Here is a 16,803-nt window from a genome sequence, read left to right on the forward strand (position 1 = left end):
AGCCACCCGCTTTTATACTTGTGCTCTGTGTAGGGAAACCGGTCCTTGTAGTTTTGGTTATTTCAAAATTTAGCCCACTTAATTTACCTTTACCTCCCCATATATTGTAACAGTAACAGGTGTAATTGTCCCTAAGTAACAGGTGTAATTGTTCCATTTTACGAGTTGCTCTTGCTCCATTTAAATTACTAGTAGTAGTATGAGAGGAGTACTTTATTTTGCATATCTTACAAAATCAAATCACGATATAGTTGCTACTTTAAAAATAAGTTGTTTCCAAAATAAATTTAGTTTCTTAAAGTAATTTTTTAGTTTGCATTTTTTTAGAATTTTAGTTTTTTATGATGGTTCTTAAATGCTAGTATTAGTCATTAGGTAAGAGAGGCAAAACGTAATCAATGTTAAAGAAATAATTATCTTTATCATTATTACAACTATCCCAAATTTCATAAACGTAGTGATACTAATAAATTTGCAGCTTTTATTAGAAATAATAGGCTAATTTTATCACTTTTGCTCCGGTATTATGATATTTTGTCGGGCTTATAAGTAGCAATTTTTTCTCTCTAAACAATATGCAAATTTCAAAAATATCCCAGTGAAAAAAATAGTACTACTAGCATTTTGACATTGTATATACCCATTACATTTTTATAACTTATATTTTTTTTTGCTCTTCATCATTCAGTTTGATATTGAAAGTTTATCCTATTTCAGTTGACGTCTATATTTAACTTAAAATCTAATAAATTTATGAATTTGACTAATTTGTAGCTAGGCGTATTAAATTAAATGACTACACACTCTATTTTAGATTATTGGCCGGATTACAAAGTACACATCTTGAGGTGACAATATGTTTGGGTCCTATTTATGGATCAAATCAGAAGAAAATATTTGAGTATTAATCTTAGAGATCTCATACCAAATCCCATCAATTGAATGGCTTTAAAAAAAATGAGACATCGAGTCATTTAAATAAAAGATCTATTCATTGATGAGAAAAAGAAAAATGCGAGTTGGGTAAGGTTGACTTGATGATGAAAGAGAATTTTGGGCTGTGAACCGCGAATTGGATGGATCTGTGTAGAAAGAAAGTTATTTAATACTTACTAACAATTAAATTTATGCAAACAAACAAACAGTCGGGATGGCCGAGTGGTCTAAGGTGCCAGACTCAAATCCCACTTCTGACATTGTATTTTTTTTATCGGCGTGGGTTCAAATCCCACTTCTGACATCGTATTTTTTCTATTTCATATGATAAAAATACGTACATTTTTCACATACTACTTTAAGGAAAGGAAGTGTTATAGCTTGACAAAATATTCTACCATTCATAAGCAAACAGTAACAAAGTGGTGGCAATTTGCAGCAAAAGCAATTTCTAGACATAATACATGTTCTATACTTACATATCAACATAAAGAAGATCAATATATATGGCTTTGTATTTACATTGTGAAAAACGCGATCAATATCACATGAAATCGTCTTCGATTTCCTGTACGGATTTGCTGGCTGATGCCGTGTCCTTGTTGGATGTCATCTTCTCTGAGACCATCAAATTCTTGTAGCTTCTCAGCTCAGCCTGTCTCTCCTTCTCGAGCTTTTCAAGCTCATCTCGACTTTTCTGCAAAACGCCATTCATCCAAAAAGTCAGGAATAGCAGAGGCCGATAGGTTTATATCACCAAGGTGAAGTGACTCACTGTGTCTCTCAGCTGATGCTTCCTTTCTGCTATTTCGGATGCATCGACAGCCTCTCGTTCAGCTGAACACAACACACGAGTCAGAAGAAACGAGAAGATGTTATCTTGCAAAGTTCAATAGAGGCACACACACATACAAGCACCTTTTAGATCTAGCTTTCTTTCAACCTTTGTTTTGTTTAACCTGTTAACTATCTCATTCATTCGTTTCTCCACTTTCATAGTTCGGACCTGAGCAAGAAAAATGGAAATAAATCAAGTTCTAATCCCCAAGTCCGCATCTAAGGATTAATGAAATGCGTGTAAAAAACTCGCCATTTTTTTATTGTGGAAACCAACTTGGCCGACTTCCATAGAAGCCGTCTTCTTAAGGTTCTGCCAGGGAGTGTAGACAATGCTAACACTGTTCACTTTATTTCCTGCTAGGTTAACAAAATCGTAACATATTTCACCAAAACAAAATTTGAATATGTTATTCAACATCGCATTCAATCAACTAAAAATAACCAAAAGAGAAAAACGGCACTTGCCCTGGATGGAATTTGCTTTAACTAGCTGCGCACAATCTTCCAATACACCCTCGGGTATGTCATCAATGGTCAGGCCTTTTGGTAGTCTGAGATAAACATGGGCCGAAGACATCTTGTCCACATGGAACCTACAGAAAGATACCTATTTCAATAGTGCATTTTTACGAATATATTTTTGTAATATTACGATTTTGCTTTCGGAAACCAATTGCACGATACTTCTGTTACCCGTATGACCTATCAAAACAGAGTATGATCTACAGTCCAGAATTAAAGCTGAAGCTAAATACATACTAAATGTGAAAACATGCACACAAAAAGGTAATCCAAGTAGTAGTATTTTGCTAAATGACCTGTTTTTGTGAGATTTTCAAAACAGAATGTACAGGAAATGAATGTCATAGTTTTATTCTGCTGAACATTGTAGCACTGAATCTATCTCTATGTGAAAGAACTTAGTATGTTTACACTTTTCTGGAGAGGGACGATCATCATAGTAATTAATGCTTGTTTCTAAGACAACTGGTCTGGAAGGAACGGAACCAAGGCCAACCCTTAACCCTAATGATGATGATGATATGATAAATTCAATCAGTTCTTCTGGTGTTGATTTGGCTTGAAGCAATTCAGTTCTATGGTTAAAAACACTACAGTCACACTTGCTTCATATGGAAGCTTATGTTTTTTTTTAATCGTCTGGCAAAAATAAAAAACAAATCCAATCGCTAATTGCACATCAATTTTCACTAAACTCCTTCAACTATATTCAGCTAGAAGTAATCCCCCAAACAAAGTCAATTTCAGAAAGAAAAAAAAGCTCAAGCTGAGCATTTGTGTCTGCCAAGAGAGACATCAATCCTTTATTTTCTTCTGTAGACGAGTGAGAAAACTAAAAATTACTGAAGCAGGTAAAATCAAACTAAATTCTTCCATAAACGATTACAATTTCGAATGTTAAACCGAACAAAAATTGAAAAAGTGAAATTTAAAGATCGATCTCCAATTAGAAAATGAAGCAGAAATATGTAGGTACCAAATGTCTTCGGGGAAGCCGAATTTGATAAGGTCCTCGTTCTCATATTTGTCTAAACCCATGAAGATAGTGTATTCTCCTGCCTCCGGTCGCCCCTTGAAGTAGAACACCATCTCTCCTCTCTTTCTGAGTTACAATCTCAGATTATTTGTAATACTCACGCGTGCGAATCGACATTGACTTCTTTTATCTAGCTACATTAGAGTATGAATAACCCCGTCCCCAGTTCCGACCCGAAGTCCCCTTCATGTCATCATTCCTCTACAGTTGCGGCCTAGGCCCCAACTGTTCTAACTCTGCAGGCCGCAACTCGGGTTGCAACTAATAAATAACACTATTCACAACTTCAACATATGTAACTCGTAAACGCAATTCGTTGAAAAATTAAAACTGGGAAAATGCATTGTTCATTAGAAATTAACATTACATTACTAGACGATGCAAATTTAAAATACTAGAAACCCGGGCCACGACTACTACTTCTTCATTTGGGCGCGAAGGTAGGCGATCATCTCACGGTGCAACTCGAGATCGAACTCCGACATCGTCGAAGTATCCCTCGATGTCAACTCCGTCAGCTGGCTCATCCGCCATGTAAAACTCATCTTCGACAAAGATTCGGACATCTTATCCAGAGACGGATTGATCGGCGGTGGCACCATAGCGGAGTTGCTAGCAGTTGCCTTCCCCTTTACTTTCCTCTTGGCCGCCTTTGTTTTCATCGGGCGGCTCTGAATGCTAGGAGAGGAGCCGAAGACGTCGTCGTCCGTCACGTTGAGGTCGATCGTCGGACCTCCTTCGCTCGAAGAGTAGTTTCCGAAGGCGGAAACTTTGGTTCTCTTCGCCGCCCCAGTTGCCGTCGGCTCGGCACCGCTGGTGTACTTCGGGCTCTTCTCGACGAGCTTCCCAACCTCGAAGTACTTGAAGGCATTCTTCCCATCAGTGAAGAACGCAAACTTCGTCTTCTCGACGAGGTCCGCCTCGCTGTGCCCGCTCGGCCACATCCGGACTACGTTGGCCCACTTTCCATTCCACTTGCTCATATCCGCCTGGACCCGGCCCCAATGCTTGCGCAACTTCACGTAGCTACGCTCGATCGACCCTTTAGGACGTCCAACGTTATACTTCACGGCAATCCGCTCCCAGAAAGCCTTGCCGGTCTACTGGTTGCCAATGATAAGATCCTCGGCGACGTCGACGTAGTTTCTCGCAAGCCACTTGTCTCTTCCGGACTGTACTTCTTCGGCCCATCCTCCTCGCTGACCTTGCCCCGCTCTTGGGCGGCCTCCATCTCACTGAGCTCAAACTCTTCGATGTTGACCGGCGATGTTACGTCGACGTTGCTACCGACTCCTGGACTAGGCGTCAACTGCGATGGTGGCGACCCAGGTATGTACCAATTCTGCAAGTTAACGAACTCGTCCATCTGACGTTCATCGCTGTTGAACCAATCCATTGACGCCGAAACAAATAGTATAATAGAGGATTAAAATGGAATGCACGTAAGAGTGATGCACAAAAGGCTCGTATTTATAGACACAAAAATTTGAATTAAAAAAAAGGTTGCGGCCCGGCCCGAACACAAATAACCTTGGGCTGGGCCGCAACGTGTCACGTCCCGTGCCGTGTAACGCGCGCCCAGGCGGGCCACGGGACGATCACCAGGCCGGGAACGCGGCCTCGGGACCGGCCCAGGCCGTGCCGCTTCTCCGTGTAACGCGTGGGACTGGCCGGGACTCGCGATTTGCGGCCCGGCCCGTAGCGTTATTCATGCTCTTAGCAACCGCGCAAGTACATTTTTCTATGGTGTATTGTACATAATGCAACGGCCAATGCTACTACATAGCTCTATGCTCCAAACTAGTCATGCCCACGGTTCGTAAACCGGCGGTTTCGATTCGGAATCGCCGGTTCCGGTTTCGAGAAATGTGGAACCGAAACCGAACCGAGGTTATTTCAAGGTTCCCGGTTCCGAACCGTCGGTTTTCCGGCTTTTTTTACTGTTTTTCACAGTTCCGAACCGCCGGTTTCTGGCGGTTTTTCGCGGTTCCGGCTAGATTTCACGGTTTTCCGATGGTTTTTCACAGTCCCGGTTTGGAACCGGCAGTTCCGGCATGGTTTCAGTTCGAAAAATTTGGAACCGGAATCGGCCCGCGGTTCAAAATATGGCGGTTCCGGTTCAAGAAAAAAGTCACGGATCCGGTTCGGAGTCGGAACCGGCGGTTACGGTTCCGCGGTTAACCGCCGGAACCGAAAACCTTGGGCACCTCTACTCCGAACAAATACTCTCTCCTATTAGGAGACTATTTTTCGTCCACAGTCCCAGTTTTCTATTGCAATCCGTTCCCGTATAAGAGTTCCGACATTATAGAGAATTCTAGCCTGAACTCACCTACATCAGCATATTCTTTTTTTTATTAATAAATGGATAGAAATTTGAGAATATCGTGCCACGATGGGCTTGAACCACTGATCTTTGGTTCGGGCATCAATCACTCTATCACCGTTTGACCAACACGACCACATAATAACAGGCATATTCTATAATACACCATCCGTCCCACAAAAATATGCACTCTTTCCTTTTGAGTCAGTATAATAAGAATATGCACTTTAATTCCACTAATACTTTAATTACGTTTTCTTTCTATCTTTCTCTTACTCGTGTCTAACTAAAAATGCATATTCTTATAAGAAGATGAAGTAAAGATAATTAACACGCATAATTAATTGATTTTATAAAAATGAGTTCATATTTTAGAATCCATATGAGAGCCCACACGAAATAAGGCCCAAAATAGACCAAAGCGGTAAACTAAGCCCATTAATTCCTATTACCTCTCGTTGGTTAGGGCAAACCTGACCCCCCAAAAAACTCTTTGTACCACACAGTCACGCACCGAAGAAGCATATTTGAGCTCCGATTTCACCACCGCCACCATGACCGGCGCGGCGCCGTACGACTCCGATCAACCACACGGCGACTCCGCCTCCAGCTATGACCCGAACTACGTGCCGGACTCCGTGAAGTCATTTGTGGTGCACATGTACCGCCATATACGGGAGAAGAACGTCTACGAGATCCACCAAATGTACGAGACATCGTTCCAGAGCATTAGCGATAGGTTCTTCAAGGACGCCCCATGGCCTTCCGTCGACGCCGTCGCCACCTACGTCGACAACGACCACGTCTTCTGCCTGCTCTATCGCGAGATGTGGTTCCGCCACCTCTACGCGCGCCTCTCGCCCACGCTTAAGCAGCGGATTGATTCGTGGGATAATTATTGCAATCTCTTCCAGGTTTGGGCTAATTATGTTTGTCTGTGGAATTCAGTGTTTTTTCTGCTTGTCTCGACAGTGATTAAGCTGAAACATCAGTGTACCCAAAGTATATGTGCTTAGTTTCGTAATTTACATTACCTATTCCTCTAATTAATGTAGAATGTGAATGGTAGAAGAAAAATGATCCAGGCATCGAGCACTGATAAATCTTGATACTTGGTTCGTTTTAAAATTAGCTATTAATATAACTAATTTGGAATGTGAATGGTAGAAGAAAATTGATCCAAAATGTTTGCAATGAGAGTGATTTCGGTGTTTCTATTGAGTGAGTGACAACATATAAACTGAAGGAATGTAAGTTTTTTTTTATGACATATTGTGAGGATGAACGGTTTTTGGGTGGTCGTGTAAGACACGTGTTGGTTGTAGTAGTATTGTATATGGACTTTTATTTTGTGCTTGAAGGTGGCTCAGTATACTCCAATATTGGCAGTTTTAGAATTTAACAGCTACATATCAAATTGCATTCCATTTAGCAAACCTTGAACGGTTGTTGGCTATAGTGATGCTTGTTTGTGATAAATGAAATGAAGGAACTAGGGTGGTTCTGTTATTCACTTTTATCAGATGTAGTGATTTTCAATTACAACGGACCTCAAGATGGTACAAGGAGTACTTAGTATTTTTTATATTTCGTATTTTTTTGGGGGTTGGAATCTATGCTGATTGTATAATTATACTTAATTTCGATGAGGTGGAGAGAATGTAAGCTAATATTAATAGTTTAGATGAACTTTGCTTGTTCTGATGAATGATTCTGCATGCTGGATCTGAAACTTTGATAGGTTGTATTGCATGGAGTGGTGAATATGCAACTGCCAAATCAGTGGTTGTGGGACATGGTTGATGAATTTGTGTACCAGTTCCAGTCATTCTGTCAGTATCGTGCTAAGATGAAGAACAAAACTGAGCAGGAGATTGCACTTTTGCGCCAGTATGATCAGGTTTGTCAGTGAGAAATTGATGAGTTATTTTATATAGATAGTTGTGTGCGCACGTGCTTTCTTTTAGAGTAGTATTCTTATAACAGTGTTCTCTTTTCATCCATCCCGTAGAATAGTCCATATCCATAATCCATTTATGGCAAACTTTTTCTCCTCTTTTACTTTATCATTTATGGGCTCCACCATCCATTACACAATTCAACTACTTTTTCCCCTTCTCTCTTACTTTACCAATTACACATTAAAACCCATGCCGGACCCTAAATGACTTATTTCTATGAGACGGAGGGAGTATATGATTTTCATTGCTTGTGTGAAGTCATGGATAGAGAGAAAGCAATTTTCATATTAGAATAGTCAAAGGGAAATAATATGGAGGCCGCATGGGGAAACCAACTTACTACTGAGTATCTCATGCTGTGTTTGGATGGGCTTCTCTATGCCTTTTTCGTTAAGTTGTTGAATTTCCTTCATGCACATTGTTTGTCAGGGATAATGAGAAGGCAATATGAAATTTTGCTTGATTAAGAGGTTTACATAATGCTGAATGCTGGTCTGTCATTCTTGCCATCTTGTTATTTTAAGAAAGGACTATTTCTGATTATTATATTTGTTTCTCAGGCGTGGAATGTGTATGGTGTCCTCAATTATTTACAAGCACTTGTGGAGAAGTCTTCGATCATTCAGATTCTGGAACAGGAGAAGGAAGGTCTTGAGCAGTTTACTGCTACAGATGGATATGATTATAGTGGTGGAAGTAATGTGTTGAAGGTCTTGGGGTACTTCAGCATGGTAGGCCTGCTTAGAGTTCACTGTTTATTGGGTGATTATCACACTGGGCTGAAGTGCATACTACCTATTGACATAAGTCAACAAGGTGTCTATACCAGTGTCATTGGGAGCCACATAACCACAATATATCACTATGGATTTGCAAATCTCATGCTTCGGAGGTGGGTGTTAACTTTTTTTAACGTAAAGCTCTATGAACCTTTTATTGCCATGTTTCATAATCTTCGTGTTTCAATACCCTCATTAGTAGTCTTATGTATTGAATTGAATACAGCGTTGTGCTTTCATAATAAGGTTGTTGCTGTGGGCCAAAAAGGAAGTATTTTCATGAATTAATCTTTTAAAAAATGTAGGCAATGGTATTGTTTGTCAACTTTATTCCATCATATCATGCTGTGATAACTGAACATTATTGTAGCATGGTATGATATGTTTCTATGTGCATATAAATAAGCCATGCTTAGAGTAACATAATGAGACCAACTGTTTTTCTTGTTTAGAGAGATGTTTATGAAGGATGTGTTGTAATACATTCTCATAAAAATATGTACAGGTACACGGAGGCAATTCGAGAATTCAATAAAATACTTATTTACATATTCAAGACTAAGCAGTATCACCAGAAGTCCCCTCAATATGAACAGATACTGAAAAAGAATGAGCAAATGTATGCTTTGCTTGCAGTCACTCTTTCCCTCTGTCCTCAATTGAAGCTTGTTGAGGAGACTGTCAACTCTCAGCTGCGGGAGAAGTATGGTGAAAAAATGTTGAGAATGCAGAGATATGATGATGAGGCGTTTGCTCTATATGACGAGCTCTTCTCTTATGCGTGCCCAAAGTTCATCACTCCATCTGCCTCAAGTTATGAGGAGCCACTTGTAAATTACAACCAGGTGTGGATATATCATCTGAGCGAACTCTAGTTAAGTGATTTCAGTTTCTCGATTCTCATGTGCATTAGGCATAGATACCACATGTATCTGGATTTGTTTTTCCGGGCTATAGCTGGCATGCTTATTCTAATTTGTTTTCATAATCTCATAGGCTTTTCAAATATGATATTTTCAGGATGCCTATAGACTACAGTTGAAGTTGTTTCTCTATGAAGTAAAGCAGCAGCAACTATTATCAGGCATTCGGACCTTTTTAAATGTATACTCTACAATCTCCATTGCAAAGCTGGCCTCATATATGGAAGTTGATGAGGATACTTTGAGGTAACTTGTTACATTTAAATCCCAACTTGGCATCCTGCTTTCCTTAATATATCAAAGTGATGGTTCCCATAAGCCGTATTTCATCATCTATTCACAGGACAATTTTGATGACATACAAACACAAGATGCATTCGGTTGATTCAGATGGAAAAATAATCTCCAACATGGATACCAATTTCTACATTGATGATGTGAGTTTTTTTGTATGGTTTTGTCTTTTCTTCCCACTGACTCATTTGTAACACGAATGAGGATTCATTTGATCTTCTTTTCAATCTCAGGACATGGTCCATGTTGTTGAATCCAAAGCACCAAAGAAATACGGTGATTACTTTATGCGCCAAATTGTCAAGGTACATACAAAAAAGCTAAAAATTCGTTTGGGATACTTTCTTTACACGGCATGCTTACCCAGTATATAAACGTTGATTTGTTCCCTTCAACACTCATCTTGCAGCTTGAAGGGATAACGTCTGATATCGACAGAGTAAAGCTGGAGTAAGAAATAAAGTCTTGCTCTATGATTTTGCCCTTTTCTCGGTTTCTGGAAGGTTTCCTGGGCAAAAACTCAAAATATTCAGAGTAAGAGAGGAACAAGGTCGTTTTGTTGCATCATTTTTTATCTTCCGAGATTGTGTTGCATGTTAAATATGATTCAATACTCGTGTCGATTGTCGAATATTAGATCTCGAATTTATCGCTTTAGGATTGTTAAGAAGAGTACGTTTATTCTGACATTTTCTTTCGTTTTAGGAAGAGTTTCCTGTTTAAAGATCAGATCTTTTTTATTTTAATAAATAACTTGAATCTTAATTGTTGTTAGCTGAGAATTATTTCTTAGATGGGGAATATTGATAGATTTCAAACGGTACGAAAATATTGTCGAAATAGATAATAGTTCTAAAGTTCTAAATTTGCGTTCCAATTGCAACATCTGTATAGTAGGAATAGTATAATAGAGGATTAAATCCTAATATAAAGGTAATATTGTCTGAATCACGTATTTCTATGAAACATAACTTATTTTGTATTCATAAATTCATAATCTATAAAGAAGCAATATTTTTACATGGTTAAATAAACAGTTTCAGATTTTGATTGTTGAGACTTTCTTATCAAAAGCCAACCTCAAATATGATCATAAAAAATATTCCCAGAAAACATTTCATTTCGTTTCAGTTAAAGAGTATAAGTGTTATCGTCTCATTTCATTTCGAATATGAATAAATAGTAAAAACGTTATCGTTTTAATCGAATCCAATTTTACAAGTTATGTTGTGCAAATACTTGTAAGAAACCTCTTATAATCAGAAATACGAAATAATTGGTTGACTTTTGTAAATTTAGGAGTGTGATCACATACAAAAGGAGATAATTAAAATCCAAATAATATCAATACAAAAATAAAAATACCTTCGATTACTGTATATATATGTAAACTGAATCGTCTACAAGAGTATCATCTAAACAGCAACATCAAACAATCAATCAAGGTTTATGGCCTCTTAGAATAAATCGAAGGTTTTTTATAATTTCCCAAATGCATTTTACACGGACACATGCCATTTGTTATATATGGTATTCAAGAATATAAAAAATTTAAAATATAGACTTACATATATATTACAGTAGGATTGCTCTATACCATGAATGCCTTGCCTTCTTCTACCTGCAACTCTTCAACAGATAGGAAGAGGGGCTTGACAAACTGGTGCTGCTTGAAAATCTTGCAGATTCTTTTCCAGGTGTTCCACATTCGCTAAAATCGAGTGTGCGCCTCTCCGACTGCAACGGATTGATAATACCATCAGAGTAAGAGTTAGAGAAAGTCGGGGAAACCACGTTATTCTATTTACAATCTCGGTGCATATAGCAAAAGACGTAATGGTGTAGAAAAATATATTTAAGAATTTATTGTAAACACATACCATGAAACTTGAAGCAGAGCATGGATTGTGGTTATGCTCTTTCTCTCCGTCGTGGTTTGTGACACATTTTCCCTTCATTATGGTTTCAGGAGTTTCATCACCAAGAACCTTTTGGGCATCAGCAAACGCACCTGCTGTCTGCTCTCCTAATTGCTTCATTAACCCAATGGCGTCATAACTTCCGTCCCCCGGGGTCAAGAAGTAGCCAATGTCCTACCAAAATAACATACTATGATATTAACATGAAAAGAATAAAACAATGAAAAAATAATGATCCCACTAAAATATTTCACATACCTCGATTGATATATCTGTATCAACTTTTGGGCCTGGTCCGAAGTTATTGATAAACCAAGGGGACTTCCAAATTGAAGGAGGTGTTTCCGCAAACCTGCAAATAAAGGATCGAAATTAGGAGCAACTGAGAATTGTCAAGAGGCTAGCATTTAACCAGGTGATAATGATCTTACATATTATTGTTTTCATTGGCTAAACCTTTGCCAGAAGCCTCAACTTTCTTCGCTGAAGGACTCAAGGATTGCAGAGAGGTAGTTATAAACAAATTAGTCCTGTTCTTTGAACAAATTCGAGGAGAACAAAGGACAGAAAAACATGCATTTGAGGAAGTTAAAACAGCCCCATGTTTTGACACAGCATCTAATCTTCGTGAAGACTGTTTTGCAAGGGCCCTAGCACTTAAACCAACCGTTCTATCATTCTTCATTATGAAACGGTCAGGAGAAAAGAATAGCAGGTCATTCACATCATGTTCGAGAAGGATTCCAGAAGACTCATTCGCCTGCCAGGATCAAAATCGTAACACATCAGAATTGCAAAAAATAACCTGGTAAAACATTCTTGTGCAGTGCTACAATTAGTAAATTCACACAAAGAAAAATTAAATTCACGATGAGCAATACAATGAAGTACAGAAAATGAGTATATTCTAGACAGCTTTGCAGCAAATTCGTTTTAGTAAGGCAGTAGCAATAAATGTTTGCATTTAGTACTTATCGGTATTTTCCGATTCAATAATGCAGAAAGAAGCCGATTAATGCCAGTGGAGACAAAGTAGGGTACTCACTGATACAGTCAAGTCCTTTTCTGCATTCTTAGTCATACAGTTCGAACAACCACTGCCGTTGTTAGTAGATCCTTCTGTTGTATCTCTTTCTGAAGTGACAAAGCTTTTATTGCCTTCATTCTGTTCCTGTCCAGATGCAGGAGCTGCGTTTTCTTTTTCCATACAAGACACTTCAAAGTTTCTTCTGTTTGGCGATAGTGAAAGCAGCTGTCCTTTTTTCTCTTTACATTCATCAAACATAAACTCTAACTGGGGAAAACCATTGTTCATATTCAAAAATGATTCTTGATTTCTAGGACCTTCAAGCTTCTTTTCACCTCTCTTTTCAGACAAAGGAGATACCAAGTCACGGTGTCTTTTCTTCAATATTGATGGCGTGCCTGTAAAAGTTTTGGCAGCACTTTTGAGAATAGCATCAGGGCTGTCATCTCTGGTTGGTGAATCCCACAGTTTGAACGGTGTCATGCTAGATATCATAAGTTGGCGGATGCCGAGTGGGCTGTACTCTTGATGCATATCGCTACCTGATGGTATAAGATCACAACTGAAGAATGGTATGTCCAAGCTTGGAAAACGTGGGGGCTCGTAGAATAAAGCTCCAGAATCCTTCTGTTCTTCAGTTTTAGTATCTTTGTCCACCAAAGAACAACCTTGAGAATCATTTGAGGATGTCAAGACAAAATCATTAACTGAAACTAGTTTCGGTGTTCCCTTTTCCTCAACAAAATTATCTTCACATTGCAAGTGATCAGACTCCGTAGGATATATGAAGTCATGTGTACTTGGTCGATTAGCTTCCTGATCTGCATGTGAATTACTGTACTGATTAGGATGAGGGCCAAACATGTGCTGACCATCAGCAGAAGGAAGTTGTATAGGGAAGGGAACACATTGAGGAAATGAAGGACCCAGCGGATCAGAAGGTGTATAACAAGATTGTGAAGCAAAAGCCCCATTTTCAGGAAACTGGAGAGTTGAAGAACGATGGAGCAATGAATCTATTTGGTTTATAACTTCAGAGGGACAGCATCCACCTTGATCAGCCTCGGTGTATACCATCCTGCTGCAGTCTGAAGTAGAGATCATATTTGTGGCATCGGAATCTACAGCCATGTTCACCATGGAAGTATACGTCCCTAATGGCATATGAGACTCTTGCTGAAAGAGTACTTCTTCATGATTATTGTTCTGGCCACTTGAAGATGTTCCGACGAACATTCCAGGGGACTCTTGCCCTAGATCTAGCAAAGACATGTCCGGTAGTTCATTTGGATTTAGTTGCCAATCTTTCCCCGCTAAGGCACCCCAATCTAGAGAGAAATCATGCTCAAGAAACTTGTCACTCAGTTCACAAGGTGCTTCTGGTATAGAAAACGCTGCTTCTTGAAACGCAGGACGATAATCTCCAGGATACTGAATTGAACTTGATTCTTCAGTTATTCTGCAGTCCCCTACGGGATGTACAATTGGGTTGCTTGTAGGTTGAGACATACTAGCAATGTTAGAGCCCTGACTGCATTCAGAAGCTTCCTCTGCTTCTATTCTGCTTCTAACAACACTGTTGTCTTCACTGCTTTGTTGTGCTTTTGAAGAGGAGGAAGGTTCTGACTGGTTAGGATGATTCACAAGAGGCTGACCTTGGAACTGTGAAAGTAATCCTGAAGCTAAATACATGTCCAATTTCTTCTTGACAGAACTATTCCAATGGTTTTTGATAGAATTGTCGGTTCTGGTGACAGACAGTCAAAAAAGGTACTCAAAATGAGTAAAAGCCAGGAAAAGTTACATACAACATACAGGTGTGAAGGGGCTAATACTAGTTTACGTACCTCCCAGGCAAGAACTTAGTTAACTCCGCCCATTTGTTTCCATAAATTTGATGGGCACGGATCAATGTTAATTCCTCATCCTGTGTCCAAGCTTCCTTATTTATGTTGGGATTAAGATGATTGTGCCACCTGAAAAAAATGAGTAACACCAACTGACTCACATATAAAGCATGCCAATAACACAAAATGCAGAATCAATTACTTTATAATCATATAAACCACAAAAATCAATTGAAGCTCCTGCAAGGTTACCTTTCACGACATTGCTTCCCTATACGCCCAGGAAGATGACTTGCGATCGTAGACCACTTTTTGGGACCATATTTGTTGACCAATTCAGTTATAACTTCATCCTCCTAATTATGTGTTAAAGTTGAAATTAAACAGACTCTATAAATCTTATTACATAATATAGAGATAAACCAAGAGAATGACATCAAAGCCATTGATGACTAGAGAAGTAGCCTAACCTCTTTCGACCATGGACCTTTCACAAGCTCAGGATTAAGAACTTTCTGCCACCTATGGAGGCACTGAACATCTGTTCGGTCCTTGAAACACTCCGCTGAATATATCATAACATATCACAGTAAGTGAATTGAATAATTCACTGCATGAAGGCCTAAAACCCATTTTCTTACCTATCTTCTTCCAATTTTTCCCTTTGAAGCGTTGAACAGCCATTCGCAATATCTCATCCTGCAATACGAGCTGAAAAATCAGTCTTTTACCCAACAAAATCCTATTTAATCTGTAATTGTGTTTATAGACTTGAATAATTACAACTATAGGAAAAAATCATATTAACCTCTTCTGCAGTCCATTGCCCCTTCGTCGAACGACGTGTTGGGCCACTGGTTCTCCTGCATAACAGAACGAGAAAAAGTCATATATATCGAAAGACTAGTATGTATCTGAGCACGAGCCACCGTAGTTTCTTTGATTACACAACTTCACTAGAATGGAAACTGGTTCCACATAATAACCATGAACAAAACATTGAAATAGTACCCATGTAAAGGTCGAGCTCTTTGCAGACCATTTTTTGCAACATCTGAAGGGTTATTGTTGCCTGTCCTATCACTTTCCATATTTGGCTGATAAGTGTAAGTTTAGGCCTCCAACTCGTTGGCAATTCTCTTCAAGATTTTTTCCAAAAATCATTATAAGCTACCTTATAACAAGGTAGGAACTGTCTGAATCTGGGATGGGATCAATAGCTAGGAACATGGAAGGAAGAAAGGAGAGAAGTCAGGTTTGCACATACAAAAACAGAAAACAAGTATTAATTCAAGAAATTGTTGCACACTCTAAATATAAACTGCACTAACTAGCCGTGAAATGTATTCAATTGCAACAAAATTACACTTTTCTGTGATTAGAGCCGTACATTGAAAAAGGAGTAATTTATAGGCTCTTAAAATAAAAAATTTGAAATATCCGGTTGCATTGAAACAGGAATAGCTCTAATTCCGAACATCGCATCTGATTGGTCATTGATGCCAAACCACTTAAATCAACAAAAGACCATCTTCAAGCAAAACCAAACACAAAAACTAACTTGTTAGTTTTTTAAAATAACTAGGGTTCTAGATTCATGATATTCCTTATACCAAGACCACAACCAAATCCAGAAAAATAAGGAACTCTAACAATAAACAATTCCTCCATCTTACTCAAATTCTAGTAAAAAACGGAATTTGAAATTTGAAATACTTACTGACGAATTTCAATCCAACAGCAACAGCAGACACACCAAAATTCCAACCGATCACTTGCGGATCCAGCAGAAACTTCATAGACATCCACGCATCCAATAAATTCAGAAGCACAAGAAGGATCCGCTGATTCTCGTGAAATTTGGCAAGAGGAGAGAGAGACAGCCGCAGTATGATGTGTTTCCTATGATACGTAGTGCGTGAAGTGTGTGTTTTAGAGAGAAAGTGAAATAAAAAAACGGCCCAAATAATTCAAAATTAAAGAGTGCGGAGAGGCTTTGTTTCAAACCCCTGACGGTAAATGTCGAACAATTTTTTACGGCTACGATTCCGCCACGCTGCGCAATCTGAATTCAGCTTTGTATGTTGTTCAAATGTTTAAGCATAACGGCACATTTGAAAACAATTTAAATTTTTATTAATTGCCTTACTTGTCCAAAAATGAGGTAATTCCAAATGACATTTCGTTGTTTATTCATCCTCTGCAATAAATATAGTATGAATATAGTATTTTATTTGAAAATGGAAATTGATTGCACTAGGGGTTATAATTTTTTGGAGTTGGGGATATTGAGCTCACGGGTTCAAATCCCGCCACTCGCTGGAAGACTTTCGGCCTTAATCTGCAATCCCGGTCGAGCAGAATTAGTCGGATTCAGCCAAAAGGTGGGTTCG

General features: G+C 38.9%; 3 protein-coding genes and 1 non-coding gene across 4 annotated transcripts; 2 read left to right on the top strand and 2 right to left on the bottom strand.

The window, feature by feature from the left end:
- Positions 1–1,144: 1,144 nt before the first annotated feature.
- Positions 1,145–1,240, top strand: TRNAL-CAA. The gene is made up of 2 exons: positions 1,145–1,182; positions 1,205–1,240. It is a non-coding gene; the product is annotated as a tRNA-Leu (tRNA).
- Positions 1,241–1,293: 53 nt separating this feature from the next.
- On the bottom strand, positions 1,294–3,441 carry LOC121802625 (coiled-coil domain-containing protein 25-like). The gene is made up of 6 exons (XM_042202304.1): positions 3,275–3,441; positions 2,242–2,369; positions 2,027–2,130; positions 1,855–1,942; positions 1,712–1,773; positions 1,294–1,633 (listed from the first exon to the last, which is right to left on the bottom strand). Exons 1-6 carry the CDS (start codon positions 3,385–3,387, stop codon positions 1,481–1,483), a joined length of 648 nt encoding a protein of 215 aa, XP_042058238.1. The 5' UTR covers positions 3,388–3,441; the 3' UTR covers positions 1,294–1,480.
- A 2,682-nt stretch (positions 3,442–6,123) lies between these two features.
- On the top strand, positions 6,124–10,382 carry LOC121804433 (eukaryotic translation initiation factor 3 subunit L-like). The gene is made up of 8 exons (XM_042203973.1): positions 6,124–6,574; positions 7,402–7,560; positions 8,182–8,513; positions 8,906–9,245; positions 9,421–9,569; positions 9,667–9,760; positions 9,851–9,922; positions 10,027–10,382. The coding sequence occupies exons 1-8, from the start codon at positions 6,215–6,217 to the stop codon at positions 10,069–10,071; spliced, it is 1,551 nt and encodes a 516-aa protein (XP_042059907.1). The 5' UTR covers positions 6,124–6,214; the 3' UTR covers positions 10,072–10,382.
- Positions 10,383–11,074: 692 nt separating this feature from the next.
- Positions 11,075–16,376, bottom strand: LOC121804432 (transcription factor MYB3R-1-like). The gene is made up of 12 exons (XM_042203972.1): positions 16,131–16,376; positions 15,422–15,630; positions 15,219–15,273; positions 15,052–15,109; positions 14,881–14,975; positions 14,663–14,766; positions 14,411–14,539; positions 12,582–14,310; positions 11,968–12,296; positions 11,795–11,888; positions 11,498–11,710; positions 11,075–11,354 (listed from the first exon to the last, which is right to left on the bottom strand). Exons 2-12 carry the CDS (start codon positions 15,499–15,501, stop codon positions 11,235–11,237), a joined length of 3,006 nt encoding a protein of 1,001 aa, XP_042059906.1. The 5' UTR covers positions 15,502–15,630; positions 16,131–16,376; the 3' UTR covers positions 11,075–11,234.
- Between the last annotated feature and the right edge of the window lie 427 nt (positions 16,377–16,803).

This window comes from Salvia splendens, chromosome 5 (assembly GCF_004379255.2).
Source record: "Salvia splendens isolate huo1 chromosome 5, SspV2, whole genome shotgun sequence".
In the NCBI taxonomy this organism is placed as follows: Eukaryota; Viridiplantae; Streptophyta; class Magnoliopsida; order Lamiales; family Lamiaceae; genus Salvia; species Salvia splendens.